Source organism: Trachypithecus francoisi, unplaced genomic scaffold (assembly GCF_009764315.1).
Source record: "Trachypithecus francoisi isolate TF-2019V2 unplaced genomic scaffold, Tfra_2.0 Lachesis_group14, whole genome shotgun sequence".
Lineage (NCBI taxonomy): Eukaryota > Metazoa > Chordata > Mammalia > Primates > Cercopithecidae > Trachypithecus > Trachypithecus francoisi.
The window spans coordinates 36686557-36709888 of record NW_022681459.1 but is presented as its reverse complement, the minus strand read 5'-3'; the positions used below and the strand labels follow the sequence as shown (position 1 = coordinate 36709888).

The 23332-nt window shown below is 47.3% G+C and overlaps 1 protein-coding gene across 1 annotated transcript; it reads right to left on the bottom strand.

The window, feature by feature from the left end:
- Nucleotides 1-505: 505 nt before the first annotated feature.
- Nucleotides 506-23046, bottom strand: ISX (intestine specific homeobox). The gene is made up of 4 exons (XM_033232746.1): nt 21825-23046; nt 5233-5384; nt 3392-3508; nt 506-2456 (listed from the first exon to the last, which is right to left on the bottom strand). The coding sequence occupies exons 1-4, from the start codon at nt 22051-22053 to the stop codon at nt 2217-2219; spliced, it is 738 nt and encodes a 245-aa protein (XP_033088637.1). The 5' UTR covers nt 22054-23046; the 3' UTR covers nt 506-2216.
- Between the last annotated feature and the right edge of the window lie 286 nt (nt 23047-23332).

The window sequence follows — 23332 nt, the reverse complement described above, 5'->3', positions numbered from 1 at the left end:
ACTCTTCTTACAAGTTTGGAGATCTGCAAGTCTCAGCCATGACCTGCCTATCACCAGGGCATGAGAAATGGCTGTGGGAGGTCTAGAATGAGTGAGACCTGCTGCCTGGCCCAGGGCTCCCATGACCCTAGAAGTGTGTGGGAGACTTGTCAGCTTTTCCTCTTGCTCATGAAAGAGAGAGGAAGCCAGCGAGGATTCACAACTATGGTGAGAGGCTACAGCGGAGGATGTGGAGTGAACCCCCAAAAGGGAGTTGAATGGGGTGATGCGTCCCTAGGGCAGAGGGGTCATGCCCAAGGCCAGGCTAGATAAGACACTAGCAGGAGACTGAGAAAGCTGAGAAGCAAACAAACATACCCTGTGGGAGGCTGGCGGTGGCCTTTGCATAAACACTTCTCCAACCCTCCCCCTCAGCCTAGTAAAGACCCCTGTGGGAAGAAGGGGAATAGAGGCTAGAAGTAACCAGAATACATTTCCTGCAAAACAACATAGAAAGTAAATCCAGTTATAACAAAATGATAGAAATTTTATTTTGCACATTTGAGTTTAGGGTCCTAAGATGGGTACCTGCTACCCAAGTGATGAGCTACTGCCTTTGTTTGTTAACTGCTCTTTCCTCCCTCAGCCTCCAGCCTTCTCCTTTCATCCAGCAGTGCTGGAGACCTGGTGTCGATATCCACATTCATAGACTCTGGGTGATCTGGCACTTTTAAGATGGCAAAGCACTTTTGCATCCTGTGGGCTGTTGTCTGTAGTTCTGGCATATTGCATACCTGAAGGCAGAGCTAGCCTTGCTACCTCCAAAACAGATGAGAAAACTGAGGCCCAGAGAGGTTAATGGTAAGGTTATTACCTTACAGCAAATTAGAAGGAGTGTAGGACTAAGACCTAGGCTTCCCAACTCCCGGTCCAACTCCTGGGTGGGTCAGGGGTGCAGGTAGATTGCAGAGGATCTGGGATTTGGGGAAGATTCCTGGAATTTACTTGAGGCTTGTGCAAGAGGTCATTCCAGGCTTCCCAGCTTAGGGGAGCAGGCCCTGTCTTTCACCTGCAAGGACAAGAATCAGAGACACCTGTACAAAAGAGACACTCAGCGGATGACCTCCCTGGGAGCAGGAACTACTCATCCTGGGCTGGGATCCAAAGCAGCCACTTTTGCAGTGGAATCTTGGAATAACGATATCACTCCACACTGGGCCTCACCCTCACTTTGCAAAGTACACTCATGTCCTCTCAGAGCCTCCTGAACACTCTTTGAGGCAGGCCAGGCTACCTTCATTTTACGGATAGGAAAACTGAGGCTCAGACAGAACATGTGGTTTGCCCAGGGTCTTTGCATGGAAAAAGGGAGTTGAATGAAAGCTTAGGCTTTCGAGGACAGAGTGAGGCTGGTCTTCCAGCTGGTCCCTTTTCATATATCCTAGAAAGATAAACTGAACGAAAAGAGCTTACCGTTCTACTTTTCATCTGTGCCAGAAATGACAACATCCCTTCCCCATCCAACGAGATAACGAAAGACACTAAATCCTGTTCAGAATTTTAAAAACTTTCTGCATTTTTCTCTCACTCTGAGTTGCTCACAGTCATAAAGAATGTGTTAGATTTGGGCCAACAGCAAGGTTGTTGAGCAAGTATTCTGCTTTCAGAGGTGGGCCAGAACCACCCTTTGACAAACGTGGACAGAACCCGAATTGTTTATTTCTACATCCTGTTCTGTTTATGGAGTCCTCAGTAGGTACTCCTGTGTCATGGATGAACGCATGCATGAACAAACAACCTCTCCTTGGCCTCCTCTGTGCCTTGGTGCCCACCATGGAAGGGTCTTCAGAAATCATCTTATCCAGCTGGCTCGTCTTACAGATGAGGTCCAGGGTGACCAGATGAGGTGAGTGACCAGATGGAGGTCACACAGCAAGTTAGAGGAAGCACAGGTGCTGGAGGATTACCTCCGTATGTTGGAGCTCAGCCTGAGATCTCATCCAGCCTGTCTTCTGAACCAGGAGAACAGCTTTAGCCAGGAGAGACGAGAGCTGTCCTTTATTGTTTACTTTGCTTTTGAGTCTGGTGCAGCTTTCCAACTGGCATGTTCAGGGTAGCTTCCTGGGCTGTGGACCATTTTTGGATTGTGAGATCGATTCCCCCAGAGGCCCAGGGCACATCTGCTACCTGCCTTCACCTAGATAGGAAAATGGCTCATTTGGGAGAGGATGTCCAATCTATGTTGAAGTAGCACAGATGCTGCCCCATTTGGGGTGTGGAGGTGGAAGGATGCATAACACAGGGATGCAAGTTTGATGGATGGGAGGACTTGGGACAGGCTGTGTGTCACATGGGTGCCCTGGGAGGCGGGTGATCCAGGCAGGAAACCAGGCAGAGGCCAGCTGATCTTGAGCCGATGGACAACAGCTTGTGGGAGGAGCCAGCCTGTGCAGAGCAGTGGATGTCCACATGGGCCCCTGTCACAAGGAGAGGTCAGGAGAGAGAAGTGAGTCCTAAGCTGTCTCTGCAGCTTCTCAGCCTTTTCCTCCCTGGCTTGGGAAGCTAAGGGTGGGTAATGTGATCCACTTGTTCTAGTTTGCTTAGGACCTTCTGGTTTTAGCTCTGAAAGTCCTGTGTGGACCCATGCAAACCTGGACGGTTGGTTACTGTAGATGGGGAGAAGTGCATGGTCTGGGGATTTAAAACCTGGCTTGAATCCTGGTACTTACAATTGTTTGACATGGAAAAGTCACTTTGCCTCTCAGGGCCCAGCTTCTGCATTTGCAAAGAATGAATAAATGAAAAATCCCAGGCATTGCTGTGGGTATGTAAAAACCTTTAACTCTAGGGCAGAGAAGTATTGTCTATTTTGTTTATTGCTCTATCCCCAGTGTTTAGCACCTGGTGCCGACTCAAAAATATGTGCTGTCTCCATGGATGGCTCCCTAAATACTTAGGGAGCACTTCCTAGGTGCTAGGCATCCTCTATGTCTCAGTTATTTCATCCTCCTCAAAAAACTTTATTATACTCTCTGAGGGATTAGGTGACTCTTCTAAGCCACACCTCAGGTAATTCAGAGCTGGGATTTGAACTCAGGCACTCTGACTCCAACGTCTGTGTACTGCACTTCCCTCTGTGATCCTGTTTTATAAACTGAGAATTTTTGCACAGGAAGGACAGGCACCATGATGATCACTAAGGGAGGAGGACATGAGGACAGAGAGGCAGCCACTTGTCCCAGGCCTCACAGTCTTCCAGATTTCTCCTTACCCCATGCTGTTTCTAAAAGATTTTTCCTTGCACCTTTTCCTGTAGACAGAACCCCCGAGATGCTTCTTCACATCTGGGTCTGACTGGGATATTCCCAGACAATGGCTCCTTCCACCCTACCTTGAGTCCTCAGCCACTTACAGCCACATCCAGATTTGTGGGCAGGGCCACGCTGGCTTCACTCAGCTGCTGTGGAGCCCCCAGGCTGCCAATCTTCTCCTGCTTCCGCCACTTGGCTCGCTGATTCTGGAACCAGATCTGTAATTAGGGAGAAAGGATGGGGATAAGTAAGAGTTTTCCTCCATCTAATACACCTCCCCCAAATTCATAATAACTATGCCTTCCAAGGGACTTCACTTTACAGTTTGTAAAGCTCTGTGGCATTCAGGATGTCTTTGGATCTGGAGGTCAGCTTTCTGAGAGGGAACCAGGGTTTCCACCTTCAATGCCTACAAGGCCAGGGGCCCGTGCATGAGTGAAGCAGCTGGGGCTGCACAATTGGGAGTGTCGGGGTCTGTGGTGAATAAAGCCAAAATGGGGCAGCTTCTCAGCTCCTGTCAACAGTCACCACGTGGAAATGTGAGTCTGGTGTTGCAGGTTCATGCAATCTCCAAAGTGGAATCTTGATTTTTATGTGAAAGCTTCTGAGTTTTAAACTACTGTGCAGACAAAATGGAAGTCATGTGTGGGTCACCAGTGGGCCACCCGTTTTCAACCCCTGGGGCCCCTTGGCAGGCTGAACATTGGCAGCTCCCTGCATTCCTGAGCAGGTGCTGATGGTCCCTGACTTGTGGCCATTTATCCTTGGTAATTCTGCACAGGCAGGTGTTGAATTCTGGGCTTTGTGGCTGATACAGGGGTTTCCCATTTAGCCAGTGCCTGATTCTAGATGGGAAAAAAAAGGAGAGAAGTCTAAGAGAGGAGTGGTCCTCAGCCAGAAGGAAAGGATAGAATAAAGAACCAAATGTTGGCCTGATTTTGAATTAGAATGAGTCCATTGCATTTGTGGAAAGAAAAAAAGGAGAGTGACTTACAAAACTATTTTAGAGAGAATGCTAACGGTGCCACAGTCGGATCTGGTGGAATGTCATGTGCTAGAGTGGCACTTGCAAAGCTGGGTGCATGTGAAGAGGGCAGGAAATACCTCTGGTGAGTGACAATGGGCTACTGTATTTCTAACCCTGCTATGAAGCAATACATAACTGGGGTAAAGAGATCACGGATGAGAGATTAGCCTGTTGGTGCTTAAACCAGGTCTCCAACCAAGACCATGAATTCAAGACTTTTTCCACTTTGCTACACTGCCTCCAAAGGAATCCCCATGTGTCCTAGATCAGGGGTTGACAAACGGCAGCCTACAGGCTAAATCTGGCCTTCCACCTGTTTTTGAATGGCTCATGAACTAAGAATAGTTTTCACATTTTTAAATGGCTAGAAAAAAAAAAAGAAGGGTAATATTTTACGACACGGGCAAATTACACAATATTCAAATTTCATGTTCATAAATAAAGTGTGTTTACATATTTTCTGAAGCTGTTTTTGTGCTACCTTGGCCTGTTTGAACAGTTGCTCTGACACTGACAATATACCCTGCAAAGCCTAACGTCATTACCATCTGGCTCTTTGCGGAAAGGTTGTTGACCCCCGGTCTAGATGGCTAAGACCTATTTTGTGAATGAGGCTGCATGGTGAACGACATTTTGGAACTGTCGCCAATTGGGGAGGAAGGGTATGGAGCAGAGATCCGTGGTGATCACGGATGCCACTTCAGTCCCTTTCCATTCCCAGAAGAGAGAAACCATTTTGGAACTAGAGTGACCTCATTTCACAGAAAATAATATTTGGCCAAAATGACTATATTCACAGGATAAAGCCAACAGAAACTTTTAGATGGGGCAACCCCAAAGGGCCCAGGATATATTGTGTCTCACACATGGTCCCAAGGGCATGGAGGCTGGGGGCTGAGGAAGGGATGGCTGTACCTGCACCCGAGCTTCTGGGAGGTTGATCCTGGCTGCCAGCTGGCTGCGGATGTGAACGTCTGGGTAGTGGGTGAAGTGGAAGATCTTCTCCAACTCATGCAGCTGCTCGGTGGTGAAGGTGGTACGAACCCTTCGCTTGCTCTTCCTCCCTTCTGCATGGGAGAAGGTCCAAGTTGGGTCAGTGGCCTTGATGTCAGCACCTAGGTGAGGTTTTTGTGTTGACTTGTCCTACCCTTCCACCCCACTGCTGCTCCCGAGCCTTGGCCTCTGGCTTCTCAAGCTTGGAGCTTCACAGTATTCTCTTTCCTAAAATCCTCTGCCTCTACACCGACCCTCACCCACCATGGACAGTGAGGCCAAATTAACCTTCTAGAAAATCTTCTCTGATTGTGCCTTCCTGCTGCTCAGTTGCCTTCAATGACTCTCTTTTGTCTACAGCAGGAGATGGCAAACTATGGCCACCAGGCCAAACCTGGCCCACTGTCTGTCTTTAAATAAAGTTTTATTAGAACACAGCTTCTCCCTTTGGTTTACATATTGTCTCTGACAGTTTTTGCACTATAACAGCAGAGTTGAATCATTGCAACAGAGACCATGTGGCCTGCAAAGACTAAAGTAATTACCACCTGGTTCTTCATAGAAAAAGTGTGTCAGTCTTGGTCTGCAAAGTAAAGGCTGAGCTCGGTAGCAGTCAAAGCTGTTGACAGTCTGTCTCCAGCCCACCCGTCCAGCTTCCATTTTAGTCAGGGCTGGCTGCATCATTTGTGGGGCCCAGTGCAAGATGAAAATGTGAAAATTTCACATTTTCATCAAAAAGCCGAAAAATAGCTTTTTATTTTTTCCATAGTCTCTTAAACTGTCATAGTGGGTTTTTATTTGCTATTTCATGTCATGCATCCCTCAGACAGCACAAGGATACTCACAGGGTGAGAATAGACCTCACAGGGACCTGGGGACCCACCCTAAGACTTACAGTCATGGATACCCCATGAAGAAACTTGGTTCCACTCTGCAACTCAGTGCTTGACCTCAATCTTCCGTGAACCCCTGCCCAGTCCCCTTCCCCACCAAGATGGAGGAAACAGCAGTTGCTGGGTAGGAGCAGAGAAACAGTTGACCAAAAGCCCATCCTAGAGAAGCTGGGAGGTTATGAGAAGACATTGATTGCTTCTGGTGCATTCACCACTGTTCCACTGGATTTCACTAATCAGATATTCAAATATACAATTATTAAGATTTCAAGATGGTGACAATATGCATTCAATCCCACTCTCAGGGCCTCCTTCTAAGCACAGGGTCCTGAGCATCTGCATTGGTCACACACATGCCCATGAAGCCAGCCCTGCCTCCAATACTTTGTTGACCCACATACCTTGCTTCATTCAAGTTGGGCTGCTTACTATATCCATAACCCATCACGTGTGTGCTTATCACTTTGTTTTTTCTAAGGCAGTCCCCTCTGTCTGGGATCACCTCTTCTCTCTCGTCTGCAATTCTAATGTCTGCTGATTCTTTAGCACCTGCATTCATTCTTATAATCTCCAAAAATTATGTCCTAATCTTTTTAGCCCTGGGTGATCTTCCTTACTGGCAATATCTTCATTCTACTTGCTAGCTTTGTCATTCATTCATCCACCTTTTTTGTTAAGCACATACTTCTTTGTGCCAGGCACCACGCTAGGCAGTGAGGTGTAGAAAAGCTGAAGGCTTGGTCCTTGATTGGAAGCACTCATCATATGGTGACATAGGGGGTACAGATAGGCTTGCTCATGACCTAGAACACATGGTGGTCACTGAGCTAACAGAGGGAAGTGGACACCTGTTGGGATTTATCTGCCCAGAAGTGCCTCTTTTCTGAGACCTGCCCTGCCCTCCTTTTGGAAACGATTCTTCGCATACACCAACCAAGTAGTTGTAGTGGGAACTGGATTGGTTCAAGTGTGGGAAGCTGAACTGGACCTTTTGGAATCAATCCCTGGAAATTTTTTGTTACACAACTAGGAAAGAGAATCAAACCCCTCTAGTGGTGCAGGGGTGGTGGATGTGAGAAGTAGGATGAGATCCATCAACTACCATCTCTCTTGTCATGCTGCTGAAGTTGTTTGCAGGGAGGTATAGAGCTAATTATGGGGTATATTTTGGACAGAGGCTGTCAGGTGAGGTTGGTGGATTATCTTTTGGCTGAGATAAATCAGGGACAACAGTTTGGTTTTGGCTTGAGCAAAAGGTGTGTGTGTGTGTGTTTGTGTGTGTGCGTGTGCATGTGTGTGTGTGTGTGTGTGTTCATGTGTTTGTATTATGGGGAAATTGGGTGTTCATTTTGGACATGTTAAGTGTGTGATGTCTATTGGCTATGGAATAGGAAGATGCATTGATAAGTTTGGAGCTCAAAGTGGAACTGAGGACGGAGGTTCGAATTAGGGAATTGTCAGCATCTCTTTGGCCTTTATAGTCATGGGAATGGGTATCACACAGGCAGAAAGTGTAGGTGGGGGAAAGGAGAGGGCCTGGGAGCAAGTCTATGGTGCCTCCACCATGTAGAGGTTCAGCAATGGGGAAGGCAGCAAAGAGACCAAGAAGGGAGGCCTCTGAAGGAGGAGGCAAGTGAGGACTGTTTCAAGAAAGAAGGCACAGTCAGCTGGGTCCATGCTGCAGACAGACCAATTACGATGAGGACAGAAAAGTGGTCCTTGGACCTGGCCACACCATGGAGAGTAAGGAAGATTGCCCCATCGGCAGAATGGGAGACTCAGCCAGCATTGCCTGTAGCTCCTGGTTGGAGTCAGGTGACAGAGGACGTTGGAGGAAGGACCAAACCAGGTGGCAGTGGGTTTGTTTACCTGACCATGGACTTCTGAGGACAGAATTAAAATCCTTGTCTTAATTGGACCACAGATTGTCCCTGTGATGTGATTTTAGGGATTGTAGAAAAGGCACAAACCGTCTCCCCAGATCACCTTCATTTTTGGGGCCCAGGGGAATTCGTACCATTCTAGCTGACACCTCGCCTCTCCTGATTTTTTCCTCATTCCTTATAAGAAAAGTCGCTCTCAGGAATTAATTGAGAACCTAGGTAGTTCCTGTCCCAGGGTCACTCATACGCATGCTCAGAGAACGCTAAGCCTCCCAGGGAAGGAAGCCTCATGTGTCTTCTGTCATCCATCTCTAGGCTGTGAGCCCCTGGAGGGCAGGGACTATATCTGAGTTGGGACTGTATCTGACTGTATCTGAGACCAGCTGAGGAACTGGCTCCCCGTGAGAGCTCAACAAATATGTGCCTTAAATGGATAAAAGTAGAATTCAGGCTCTGCTCTCAGTCCTGTTGGACAGAAAAGACTTCCACAGGATTTGTCTGAAACTCTGTACTATGTCAGATGTCACACATCAGAAAGGATGACTGACGTGAGCTGAAGCTGCTACAAAGGAGGGGTGGGAGTCTGAGCTCCAGTTGAGGTCCCTTGACTCCCACCCAGCCCACTTGCTTTTTACCCCAAATAAGAGAGGTAAAGTCATCACATGTTAAGAATTGGAGTAGACACTCAGTGAAAAATAGATTTCACTTCTGAGGGTTTAACACCTGAAAAAATCAACTAACTTGCTTTCTTTCTTGGTGCTTATGATTGATCCTGCTGTCATTGGATAGTAGAAAACCCAGTGAGCTGGACATCAGAAAATGCAAGCTCTGTTCCTGGTTCCACTATGCAACTTGTGCCACATTCTAGATTCATTCTCTGGGCCTCAGTCTCCCCATCAGTAGAATGGAGGGGGAGAGAGACGTTGAATGATCAGGTCACTAAGGCAAAATCCACCCTGATATTTATAATCCTCCTTCTCTGGGATGGAGGATGAATGGCTCAAAAGTCCTTGCCTCAGGCTTGCCTGCAGGATGCATTTACTTGGTGAAAGGGACAAGGCCAGTGAGATTTCTCTCCGGGAAGCCACCAGGCCCAGTTGTCTCAGTTGTAGAAATGGGATTTCAGGTTTGCTTTTGTTCTCAATCCTTTCTACCACCCCTCACTTTTGTTGTTAATCCATTTTTATCCTTTCAAAGTACTTTTGCTCACTTTTGTGGCTTCTTGGAAGCTTCTTGGGAGTCGGAGGCGGTCAGGCTTTGAACATTACTCCCCACTAGAGTAAGCTATTGGCCTGTGACCCAACTCTGTAGGACAGCCTCATCTCTGCCTCTCCCTCTCGACCCCTTTCCCTCCCCAAGTGCACACTGCCTTTTTAACTTCGTGGTTTTTTAAAAAGATATTTATTCTATGTTTAGAGCTGGTGTTGTGTTTAAGGGATACAGCTGAAATCAGTCAGAATGGATGTAGAGAGAAATGGCAGGTGTTAATTCATTCCAAGAGCTCAGTGAATGTTGTCTCTGTAACCAGCAGCTAATAGGCACTGAGGGCCTGTCTGCAGGAGTACAAAATGAACAAGCCATGCCTGACAGTATTGGATTTACTCCTTCATTCATTCAGTCAGTCAGCATATTAGATGATAGTAAATGATATGGTACAGTTCTGCAGGAAGCTGCCAAAAAAAAAAAAAAATTACAAAAGGGAAGATTCCAGGTTGACCTGGAAAACTGAGGTGTCAAGGACAGCAGGGAGTTGAGGTCTTCCTGGGACTATAGAAATGTGGGAGAGAATGTGGGATGTGGAACCAGAATACAGGAAATGAAATAATGTGGAGAACACAGGAGTAGAAACATAAGATGGGTCGTAATGAAAATAAGCCATCTCCTCCATTTACTCCAGAAGGAAACGCAGGTGAACAAGGATTTATGACTAAGAATAGAATCCATAATAAAATAAATATTTCAAAGCTTCCATTTGTGTAGCTAAAGGAGCAGCTTTTAAGACATGATGGCTTTTTCCTGTTCCCAAGAGTACTGGAAGAAGGTAATTTAGAGGTGGGGTGAAGAAGGAAAGGATCTAAACTCTGCTCTGCAAAACAACCTGACTGCTGACTTCATGGAGGAGGGGCTGCCTGCCAAGTCATAGGCTGGTGAGAAAAATATGTTTTCTCATTAGCTTTCAACTACACATTCTCAGGATAAATGTTTGTCTCTGAGAGGTGATGATGATGGTGATGATGTTGTTGTCCCTGTGTCTCACAGATTTAGTGGCCTCTCTCGGAGTAAGGAGGGGTGCCTAAAATTCATACTGGTGAGGAAGTATGACTGGGAAGACCCAACCAGAAGGCCAAGAGCAGTTTTGGGAGAGACAAATAAACTTCAACCTGGAGCCAGGGAAATGAGGTTAGGATCTGAGGCAGACTTCAACCTGGAGTCATGGAAATGAGATTAGGATCTGAGGTTGTACCTTGTGAAGGGTTTAACTCCTTCGAACTGCACTGTTCAATATGATAGCCCCTAGCTATATGTGACTATTTAACTTAAATAGAGTACAAAAATTCAGTTTCTTAGTCATACCCTCCATCGCTTGATAGCCACATGTGGCTAGTGGCTACGATATTGGATAGTGCAGATATAGGACATTGTTATCACAGAAAGTTCTGCTGGACAGTGCTGCCTTAGAGGGTCTCCCACTGGATTTTTGGGAAAGTCATATTCTGGGTCTAATTTTAAGTGTCTCCCCGCATTGCAAGTTCCTCTAATTGCCACATAGTAGAATTCTAGTTACATTTCTTTTACCTTTTTATCTGTATTTTCTATTTTTCTGTAATATACAGGAATTTCTTGTGTAAATAAACAACCAAATAAAGCAGCAGGGTGGAAAGAGATGAGAATAAAGAAATCACTGAAACAATTAGGAAAGATCACTGAAATCTCCCACCTGGAAGAAGAACTGGATCAGGAGTGAGAAAACCCTTGAGTTCCCATCCAGCCCAGCATCTCCCTACCAGGTTCTGGGCAGAGAAGCCAAGAAGCAGGTGGTCACAGCCCAGCCTACCTGGGGAGCGGGCATGTGGGGACAACAGTGGAGGGGGATGGAGGCAGCAGGAAAGAAAGAAAGTATCTGACAGGTATACCAGGAAAGAAAGTACAGTGTCAGCTTTGATGGCTTTGGGGAAACCGGAAGTATAGGGAAGGCGAGAGGAAGAGAGGACTGCCCCACACTCACATCTCTGCTGGTGCCTGGGGAGAAGGAGGATAACCAGGGGAGGGGATGGTGCCCAGGAGCTCTGGGCGATGAGTCAGAGCAGAGTCCCCTAATTATGTCCCACAAAGCAGTGTGGGAGTGTAAAGGGCAGTGTCCAAGGGGGCAGCTCAGGAATGATGAAGGTCAGCACTTCAACTTTCCTGCAGGAAAAGAGGAGACTGTGAGGGCACCAGGAAGGCTGATGCTTGGGTTACAGACCACAGAGAGTTACAAATAAGGGAATAAGGTGGGAGAAGGCAGAACAGCATAATATGGAACAGAGAAGGTAGAATGCAGTTCAGTGTGTAGAATTTTGGGAACTCATTAGGCAAGAGGCTGGAAAATACAAGCTCATTGATGGCCCTGGCCCATGCATAGGATAGGATTCTCAATCACCAGGAGAAACCAGGGTGTTCTGGGTCCCTGATAAGAGGGGACACTTCTGAGGCAGCATGGATCATCCTGGAAGGAGCACTGGATCAGGAGTCAGAAAACCCTTCGGTTCCCATCCAGCCCAGCATCTCCCTACCAGGTTCTGGGCAGAGAAGCCAAGAAGCAGGTGGTCACAGCCCAGCCTACCTGGGGAGTGGGCACATGGGGACAACAGTGGAGGGGGTGGAGGCAGCAGGGAACTGCCACCCTTTTCAAGTTGCTCCTGTCCCCATTGTTAATGGTACAAGCTGTGACTCACACTTTAATAGGTCTTTGAAGAGAATGAGTCAGCAGAACTTAATTAAACCTGAGCCGTTTAGCACATCGATCATAAGAAATACACAATTTACACAGGTGAGTAGGCCACCTAATTATAAACTGATGTTTCTCCACGCTCAGCGCCCTCCCCTGATTGCTTCTTCTCTGGGGTCTGCTAATTGGTCCTGGTTGCGCAGCTAAAGGCCCCGGGGACGTTGCTGCTGGGCAGTCTCTGGAAACGGGCCTCACCCTTGTCTTCTGAAAACAGTGGGTTCACCATGGAGGACACCCAGGGCCCTCTTTGCAGCCCTCCTGTAGGGGACACCTCCTGACACACGAAGGTGGGGTGCAGGGCAGGAGTCTCCCCATGGCTGACCTGTGCTGGCCTCATTTCCCTAGTCAGGCCACAGACTTTCTTTGGTTCCCTGTGCCCAAAGGGAACAAGGCAAGCTTCTTAGCATGGCATTCAAGGCCTTTCCCATTCCATCTTTCTAGCATCATCTGCTTTCCCTCGTCATTTCTATAATTTTAGTCCCACCTGACCATTTCCACATTCCCCAAATCAGCTATGCACTTTTATTTTCCAGGCCCTTGTTCTGTGCTCCCTGAGTCTGGAATACCTTGTCCTCCTCCTTTGCCTAGCGAACTCCTACTCATCCGTCAAAGCTCAAATAAATCAAATATTTCTTTCTTCCTTTTTTTTTTTTTTTGAGGCGGAGTCTTGCTCTGTCGCCCAGGCTGGAGTGCAGTGGCCGGAACTAAGCTCACTGCAAGCTCCACCTCCCGGGTTCCCGCCATTCTCCTGCCTCAGCCTCCCGAGTAGCTGGGACTACAGGCGTCCACCACCTCGCCCGGCTAGTTTTTTGCATTTTTTAGTAGAGACGGGGTTTCACCCTGTTAGCCAGGATGGTCTCGATCTCCTGACCTCGTGATCCGCCCGTCTCGGCCTCCCAAAGTGCTGGGATTACAGGCTTGAGCCACCGCGCCTGGCCTCAAATATTTCTTTCTAAGGTATGTTGTGAATCTCCTAGTTGAAACACAGTAGTTTTTTTTTTTGTTTGTTTTTAATTTAAGAGTGTGAAATTTCAGCTTACAACAAACTAGCTTCCATATTTGTAAACATTTTTTTTTTCTATGAGTCTCTGTGAGTCAATCAGTCAAAATATCTGTAGTGATTATTACTGGATGGTGAGATGGTAGAATTATAGTTACATTTCTTTTACCTATTAATCTGTATTTTCTATTTTTCTGTAATACACAGGAACTTCTTGTGTAAATAAATAACGAAATAAAACAGCAAGGTGGAAAGAGATGAGAATAAAGAAATCACTGGAACAATTAGGAGGAGACCCTTGCAAAACTCACCAGAAAGGGAGTGCCACTCTCAGGGATGACTGGCTTAGCACTCTCTAGGCAGTGTGAGGCTTGCATCTTCCACACCTGTGGTCTCACTTTCATAATATTTTGTATGTAGGAATTTTAGCATATGTACTCCCCAACCACACACCCACACACACCCACACTCACCCATACTTTTTACTTATGTATTTAAAATATTTTTTCTTTCTTCCTTTTTTATTTTAAAGCAACTGTACCCTTTGATTAAATGAAATTATAAGGAAATCCTACAAAACAAACAGCAGTAGAGCTCCTTTATTGTAGTGTGTGTGGGGCCTACTCCATCTTCCCTTAATCCAAGCAGCTCTGGTCATGCATCTCAATGAAAGCCTGAAGTTCCCAAAACATTTTAAAATCTAAGGCTTAAAAAATGCTGATATACACATATAAAGGCCAAAGTTCTTGACACACTTGACCTTCCATCTACCTTACTTCTTTCATCTCTTGTGACTGTGCTCCATGAATTTTAGACTCCAGCCACTCGATTTTGTTGTTTCTCAAGGATTATTCCTTTTTATACCTCTTGGATGCTGCTTCACAGGCTTTCCTCTTCCTGGAATGTCCTCTCCCTTTCTCTGCCTGACTCCATCTCAAAAGCCACTTCTTCTCTGAAGGGCTGTCTCTGATGGTGTTACGCAGGGTTCATTATTTCCTCTTCTGTGTTTTAAAGCACTTTGTTAGGCTTGTATATCATATTTGTGCTATTGCAATGTGACTAATGACAATGTGCTTAGGTCTGGTGAGACTAAAACATGAAGCATGGGCACAGATTATTGGGACAGGGTAGCAATGGGTTGATTTCATGTGCTATAATATTTCAACAGTTCTAACTCTCTTCCTTGCTGGGAAGTTGTGTGCATGTGTGCATGTGTTGCATGTGTGCATGTGTGTGTGTGTATGAGTGTGTGTTTATGTTTCAGACCCTCTCCACTTCTTCTCCAATCTATACTATGTTGATGCAGGGGAATAATCAGACAACACAAGCTGTGCAGTCAGGGGATGTTTCAAGGTGTGACACAGGAAGTGTCCTAGAACTTGTTCCTGTTCAATGGGGAAATCCATATTTAGTTACCCTTCTTACCAAGAACTGAGGAGGAATTTAATTGTTCTCTTTGCTTAAATACCTACGGAAGGCCGACCAAGGTGGCAAATGTGCCGAGTGCCCAGATTAGAGATATACAAAGCCACAGGGCTTTCAAACAGGAGGAAGAGACATTTCTGGCCGACGAATTATTAACAACTGCCTCCTTACAAGGAGTGGGGAGGAAACCTCTTCAGCAACACACCATTGATAAAGAAACTTGAGGTTTCCATATATGGAGTCTAAAATGATGTACGAAGGGTTCTAAGGGTCCTGAAATAAGGAACCATCATCCCAGCATGGAACAGTGAAGTAGAGGGAGAAGAGCAAGATGAAGACTCCAGACAAGTCCCAAGCACACACAACTCCTCCAGCCACACCCTCTGGTCTCAGTTGACTGGTTTGGACGTGGACATCTCACTCAAGCTCGGCCAATGGGTGTCCCTCCTCTGGGGCTTTTGAACATGGGATTTTAGAGGGCTTGAAGACATCACTGGAGACTGATCTAACTCTTGAAACTATTGGAAGCTATTAGGAGAATGCCAATTAGCAGCAAGAAAGAGGTGAGCGCGCATGCAGAGAGAAACAGCTGCAGAGACTTGATGACATTATTGGGTCTGGATCCCATCACAGCTGAAGGTTACTTATCATTCTGCCCTTCACGTGGCTTAGTCTGGGAACTGATTTCTTAATTTCCTCCAAGGCAATACATGTCCCTCTCCATTTTAGCTAACCTAAGATAATTTTTGTCAATTGTAACCAAATAGCTCTCATTAATACTGATCATTGTACACTTTTTTTGCCTAAAATCTGAAAATGATTCTTCATTCCCCTAGGAATACAAAGCAAAAATAAAAATCTCTACTGTAGCCTACAAGGCCGCGTGGGTTGGCTCCTTTCTGGCTCCTAGACCTCAAATTGTATCCTTGGGCATCATCTATTAATAGGCTCTTGCCCTTGGGGCTCCCTCCATGTGGAATGCCCTCCCTTCCACCCTACTCAGTCTTCAGATTACAGACCAACCATAACTTCTCTAGGAAGCATTTTCTGACCTCCCTGACAGACCAATCTCCCATGGAATCGTCCCTTGGAGTACTATGTCACCATCTCCCCAGCACTTGTCACAATTGTAATTGTACTTTCATTTGTGATTATTTGGTGGTTATTTGTCTCACCTGCTGTCAGATCAGTGGCAGCATTAGATTCTCATTGGAAAAATAAACTCAGGGCTCCCATTGATTCTACATTATGGTGAGTAGGTAATAATAATAGAAATAAAGTGCACAATAAATGTTATGTGCTGGAATCATCCTGAAACCATTCCCCCACCCACTGTCCATGGAAAAATCATCTTCCACAAAACCGGCCAAAAAGGTTTTGTGATGCTCTACACTATCTCCAGTGCCCAGTTCAGTACCGTAGTGGCTGTCAGAGGGGTTTGCAACTTCATGGACACTTCTTTCAAATTCTCCTTCGTGGGCCCAACTTGGTGACTCATTTCTAATGAATGAAATGCAGTGAAAGTGATGCGATGTGATTTCTCAGGCTAAGTCCTAAAAGGAAGCTGCTTCCACTTGGCTGTCCCTCTAGGATTATTTACTTTGAGAAAGGCTATCTGCCATTTTGTGAGGACACTCAAGCAGCATGTGGAGGTTCCTATATAGGGAAGAACTGGGTCCTCCCACCAGTGGCTGTTACCAACTCACCAGCCATGTGAGTGAACCACCATGGACATAAATCTTTTATTCCAGTCCAGCCTCCAGATGACTGCAACCCCAAATAACATCTTTACTGCAATCTTACGAGGGACCCTGAGCTAGAACCACCCAGTTAAGTTGCTCCCAAATTCCTGATCCACAAAACTGAGTGAGATAATAAATATTTATTATTTTAAGCCACTAAGTTGTGGGATGATTTGTTGTGCAATAGGTATGTCTGGCACTCAGTAGATATTCAGTGGCTATTTGTTGCGTGTCTGGATAAAGAATACAATGGATAAATCAAAATTAAATTATAGCCAAGGTTTTAAGCCTCCTCCTCTGCCCATTTGGATTTCTCCTAGCTCTGACATTCTGGGCCTTATGATTATAGTTGATGTTGTCAATGGCTGGCTTGTATTACCCAGGCCTTTCTGTGCTCCGTATCTGCTTCTTACTGCCAGCGTTTGTCTTTAGGGATCAAATCCTTGGATAATTCTGGGGAGTATGTTTGCTCCATTTCCCAAAGGATTTGAGCTTCAATTACCCATAGGGGCCACTGGCTTAATAACATACGCTTTATTCATTGCTTCCCCTTCCTTATATTATTTCACTACTTCCTTGTGTGTCCAATATCAACTACTTGTGCTCAGATCCTTTCCTTAGGGTCTGCTTTTTTGGAAGACCCCACACTAATACAGTGCTCTTTTTTTTTCAGGTAGGGGCCATGCCTTGCACTTTCTTATGCCCCCTCAGGGCCTGAGACTGAGCCAGGTTCTCAATTCTAGAACCAATCTCCCAGTATCCCTGTAGGAAGGTCCCCCATAGCTCTGGTGTCAGGAACTGAGAGATGGAGTCCATTGGAGCAAGACCAAAGCACACTTCTCTCAGGGAAGTGCCCATTTTTAACTCCACGTCCTTTTGCCCTGTTCTTGTCTGCTCTGATGGGAGCTCTTGGATCTACCTGGGTAAGAGCCAGAGCTGTTAATCACTAGGTGATGAGATACACACAGGCCTTAGTCACAGCCTCAAACCAGGGCTGCCTCTCCCAGTTCCCATAGCAGAGCAGCTGTCTTTGATTTCAGGTAGTTCAGGGGAGGAAGAGGGCTAGGGAAAAGAGGGAGAAGAGAGGGAGGAGGAGAGGAGAAAGAGGTGAGGGACAGGGAAGGGAAAGGAGAAAGAGGAATATGAGGGGACAAAGAAGTGATGGAAAGTGTAATGGGCAGAATGGGTAGAATAGTGACCCCCAAAAGGATATGTCTAAGTCCTAACCCCTGGGAGTTGCTAATTTTTTTTTTTTGTAAATAGAGTCTTTGTAGATATAATTAAGGTTCTGGGCATAAGATCATCGCAGATTTAGGGTGGGCCCTAAATCCAATGACAGGTATCCTTATAAGAGAAAGGGACATCACACACACACACGGCAAGGCTGTGAGAAGATGGAGGCAAAGTGGAGTGATGTGTCTACAAGTCAAAGAAGCATAAGAGTTGCTGGAACCCCCAGAAACTACGAGAGAGGAATGGATCAGATTTTCCCTTGGAGCCTCCAGAAGGAGCTATCTCTGCCAACACCTGGATTTCAGACTTCTGGCTTTCTGAATGGTAAGAGAATATATTTCTGTGTTTTGAGCCACTCAGGTTGTGGTAATTTGTTACAACAGCCGTGGAAAATTAATACAGACAGGGAGGAAGAGGGGAAAGAAGAGGAAGAGGTGGCAGGAGGAGCAGTGGCTTCTAAATGGCAAAGACACCAAAGCATTTCAAGGGCAAGAAAGGTTTGGAATTTGAAGAGGAGTTGCCTGCACCTCGAGGGCAGACAGGGCCGGGGAGGGTGTGATGGGAGGTGAGCCTGGGATGCACAAGGCCAGTATGGGAAGGACTTTGAGTGCCACACTAATGTGTCAGGGGCAGGCACTTGATGAACTGCAGCATGAGGGCCAAATCTGGCCTGACCGACTCCTGTTTTTGTATATAAAGTTTTATTGGAACATAAGCCTACCCATTTATTTACACATTTTCTACAGATGAGTTTCAGCTGTGACGGAAGAGTTGCGTAATTGTGATAGAGACCATCTGACCATCAAAGCTTGACATTACCATCTGTTTCTTTGCAGAAAGTGTTGCTATCCCTTGCTACAGGATGCTTCTCAAATGCCAAGAATTTTACCTTGCCCCTAGCCAGCTCCACCAGACAAGATGGGCAGAAGTCAGCACTGCCCCAGGGTGGCCCTGTCAGGGACTTCCATCCCCCTCCAGGTGAGTAGTCACTGCATCTTGTTTTATTCACCTTCACCTTCCCAGCCCCCAGCCTGGCCCAGAGTAAGCACTCAGTGGTTATTCACTGAATGAATAGCTGGTGAGCAGGCAAGGGAAGATCTCTGGGTTCCCCAGAGGCCAGGCAATCCATACTGGTTTACCCACTGGGGTGGTCTCTCTTCCTTGTCAATTTTCCATCATCTTTCCCCTGGGGCCTATGATTTCCCCACAGAGGATTATCAGTGGTAGAGGTGCAAAGATGGTCTCTCTCTCTTTCTTCCCAGGGTCTGAGCTTTTGGTATAAAGAGGCTTCCTCCTGAATGGGTCTCCCTTAACGTTGGAGGGTCCTGGGTTTTGGAGGGCTTCCCTCTCCTTGGAGGAGAGAGAGCAGGAGGTTCGGTGTGGAATCTTTTCAGATAGAGAGGTCGTCTTGGATTTTCCCATTGACTTTTAAGATCTGGGAGCGTCCAACCTATAGATCATGAAGGTCCCTGCAGGAGTGGGAAGATATCAGGGGGGACCTTTGTCCCTGCCATGAGAAATGAGGACAGTAGAGCACTACACTAGCCTTGGAGCCCAGATAACTAGCCTGATCCCATCTCTCGCATGTACTGGCTCTGTAGCTTGGAACAAACCACTTTACCTTTTTGAGTCTCAGCTTCCTCAAAGGACCACTTCCTTGGGCCACCAACATCAGAATCATTTGGGAGAGCTTGTTAGAATGCAGATTCCTGGGCCTTTTGACTTAGAGTCAGAGTCTTGGGTGCTGTGCCTGACAGGCTGCATTTTAATAGCTTCCTAGGTGAGATGGCAAGGGTTGTCTGTGAGCCAGTCTAGGAAGCCTTTTAAACGTTAAGTGGAGACAAAGAGGAACTTATTCCTCTACCATTATTCTTGGGGAAGGAGAAGGTGTTGCTATTTCTGGTCCTGTTGTTCTCTGCTGAGGGGTCCTGCACAAGAGGAGGCACATAAAACAGGGAAGTAGAGAAGCATCAGCCAGCAGCAATAAGCACAGGGCTGGGCATGAGGGCTCCTGTGAGGGTAGGGAGAGGCCTTCCAGTCTCTCTGCTTCTGCCCTGCCTGGGATCATGACCATCCCTTCCACGGGGAGAAAGATTGTACGTTGGAAAATCACCACGAGGGAATCTCCAAGGTTTTTCAGCAATTAATTTGCTGTTAAATTGGTCATGGCATGTCAGAGCTGGGAGAGACCTTATGGATATTCTAGCCCTGCCTTTTCATGTTACAGGTGGGGAGATTGAGGCCAGAGAGGGAAGTGACTGGCCTGAGGTCCTCTTGCGCACTGGGGCCAGATCTGGGCTTAGAGGGCAGGTTTCCTGAATCCCTGCCCGCCTTACCCAGTGTGTTTCACAGACTCCAGCTCATGTGCAATTTCTGCATTTCTTTTGTATAGTTTCTGGCATGTTCGGACCCCATCTGTATTATTTGTTTAGCATTTTCCCAAATAGACTTTTTTGTTTGACTCAAATTATAAATGTATTTTAAAATAATACCTTATATCATGACCATACGTGGATAGCAGTGTCTTTCATCATAAATACAAGGTTAGTGTAGAAGTGATCACAGGACTATTGAGCTAGATCATCTTTATCTATATACCCACCAAGGTCATCTTGAGAGCTGCCAGTGGGACCCTCTCCAAGCTTCCAGAAATGCTGAATTTCAGCATAGTGGGAGATGGATGGATTTAAACTATGTTCAGGAATAATCTAGAGTAGATGGTCTCAGGCCACCAGGGTGCAATTCTAGTGCTCATTACTCACATAGTTTTTGTGGGGGATTTATCTTCTCTTCTTGGTTTCATCATCTGTAAGATGGGCTCCCAAGTGTGACAATGAGATGGGAAAATGGCCACAAAAGTGCTGTGGAAGTCATAAAACACCATCCGATGTCACCACCACTAGTCTGGTCGGCACTTACTGGGATCTGTTCTGGGACCAGATGGATAGCTGACACGGAACATACCAGAATCTTCCGTGGAGGCCTAGAAAGAGTGGCTTCCTTTCTGAAGCCTGCCGTCATCAGGCTAGGGGAAGGGAAGCTGCTCTGGTAGGAAGGGCAAGACCTCTCATGACACAGGGTGATCATAGATTTATGCAACTGCAGCAGGAGAGACTCAGGACCCCAAGTGGAAATGTTTCTATGAATCTTTAATGGACTGGAAGATATTAATGAACTTCCAAAAATTGAGCTAGGGACGCTTTCCCTTTGGAAAACTCAGCCACGGGGAAACACACCAGCCTCCTGCCTGCGGACACAGCCCTCCTGGTCTTCCTCATACCTGCAGCTGAGTGCGATCCCTCATCAGCTCCCTCCATGGGACACTTGCTTGGTCGGGGGGATGTGGAGCTCTATTTATGGCAGATAATGACATTAAGGGCTCCCTGAGCTTCCTTTCCAGCATTTTCTTGGATTAAAAGAGGGGGGAAAAGGGGAGAGAACTGAGAATCTCATGTGAGATATTCCAGGCTCGATGACTGTCAGACTCAGAAGGTCCTTGAGACATCACCAGCTTCACCATTTCTTATTCCCTCACCCAAGTGTTTTGCCGAGAAGAAACCTGAGGCTCCAGTGGACAGGGACTTTCCTGAGGTCACACAGCAGGCCACGGCAGAGCCAAGACTAGCACCCTGGGTTCCTAACTCTTAGCAGGTGTGTGCATCCACCTCAATGCCCCAGTGCAGCTTTCCTCCTTTCCTCAAGCCGGCTCTTGATCTACCTGGTCACTGTTATCTGGGGACAGGCCTTGAGATGGCCACTGGCTTGGGGAAGGTGATTAGGGTGGACAGACTTTTCCTAAGCCAAAGCTTAAGCCCCTGGGCAAAGCTTCAGCCCCTGGAAGTTTTGCAGACTGAACTCGGCTTATGAGGAGGAGATTGTGCTGGACCCAGCAGGGATTTGGGGGAGTCAGAGCCGGGTCCTGATAGCGGGGCTTCTGTTTACCAGCTACATAACTTGGGGACATTATCCTCCTCTTCTCTTTCACAGGTGAGTTTTCTTATCTGTCCAGTTATGATAATCGTGCTTTCTACTGAAATTAAAAGAGAATGCCTGTGACATTGTCAATGGTGAATAAACGGTAACTAGCATTCTTAGCCGGGGCCTGGTTACAGTAACAAGCCCCAGGTCCCTGCATTCTGCAACTAACTGAGCTTTGGTGTCTGCAGCTAAAAAACCGCAGTTTTGGGTTAGATTGAAAGGTGTATCAGGAAACCAGCCCAGAGCCAAGTCTTGCTCTGAATTTTAGAGCCCTCTATCCAGTTGATATGGACGGAAAAGCCTTTTCTCTGCCTGAGCCCAGCTGGGTCTTGGAGACCAGGAAACAGAAAGAAATGATCAGAAGACACTTACCCTGGAGCTGGTCCTGTGGAGGCTTTTCTAGCCCAGCGCCTGAGGCCACAGCTTCTCCAGGGCCCTGTCCGCCTGGCCCCTCTGGTCTGTCCACGTCATTTCTCCTGGCAGACCTCTTTAGGATCGCCTCGATGGAGAAGGACAGGCCCAGCTTCTTCGGGGCCTCAGAGCACCCCAAGCTATTTCTCTCCATACCCCTGCAGAGAGCAGGGCCCACCTCAGCACACATTGGGGGGCTCAGGGGTGACTCTGTAGGCCAAGGAGGGTGCCAGTGGACAGTGGCGTACTTCCTCCCCTGAACCTCCTGGGGTCAAGAGGGCGCGTGGAGGTGAAGAACAGAGAGGCTCCAGTTAGATGATCCAAGCAAGATTTCCCGTCTGCAGGGATTTCCATGGGCAGATGACAACAGAAGAGCTGGAAGGAGGGGTATCCTGTGCCTACAGCTCACAGCCCTTACCAGTTTGATGTCAAAGGAGTCACCATGGCTGAATTGGGGTTCAACCTTCCAGAGAAGGGTCTTCTCGGACGCATTGCCTGCACAATCACCAGCTTAGGCCAGGATCCCTGAGGTCACTGCCCAGTGGCAAACAAAGAGAAGAGGGAGAAACAATAAGGCACGGGAGAGAGGAAGGCAGTCTCCAGAGGAGATATGGAGGCAGGGTGCCCACCTTTGCCCTTTCTCTGGCTTCTGGCCCTTTCCTGGGGCTCTAGCCAGCCTCTGGGAGGCTGGAGTGCCACCCTTGGCCTCAGGCGGCCAATTCAGTCCTGGGCTTGACTGCAGCTTGAGCGGTCTTCCCAGACACCCATCTTTACTTCCTTCAGTTCTGCTGCGTCCAGACTCCAGAACATACCTTCAGTGCATCAGTGCTCCTGCTGTCCCTGCAGGTGGAGGCTGAGGAAAGGGGGTCCCGGGGTGCTGCCAGGCCTGTCTCTTCTCTGTGCCAGGGCTGGGCTGAGCTGTGAGTCTGATTCTTCTCAGGTGTCTCTGGGCTGGCCCTGGCTTTTTTCTATTCTATTTTTCCTGACCTCACTTCACATGTGAAGCACTCTCCACAGGCATCTGACCCAGGGTGCCTCTCCCTTCCTTGTGGGGTCCTTCCTGCTGCTTCTCCCAGTCTCTTGAGACAGAACTGAAGAGGCCCTTTCTCTCCGACTGGGAGCTGACAGTTGTTGATCTGTCCTTGCCAGGAATTTTGCTCCAAATGACTGTGTAACCAAGGAGGAGGGGGTAGTAAAACAGGCTGATAAGAGAAGAAACTCTCCACGCCCCTTAAGGCTGGGGATGCAGGTGTCAGGGTAGGAAAGTGGCAGGAGGCAGTGGGGATCTGAAGGACAGGTATTGGCGGCCCCAGGGAGGAGCTGTGCTGGGGAACTGGCCAGAGCAGGGGAAGGGAAGGTGGGAGCAGAATGGCCAGGAAGTGTACCCAGGCCCAATAAAACATGTTTACCCAGCCAGGAGAGCCTATGGTCGTGTGTGGGGGAGGCTGGGCTGAGGTGCAGTCTGCTGG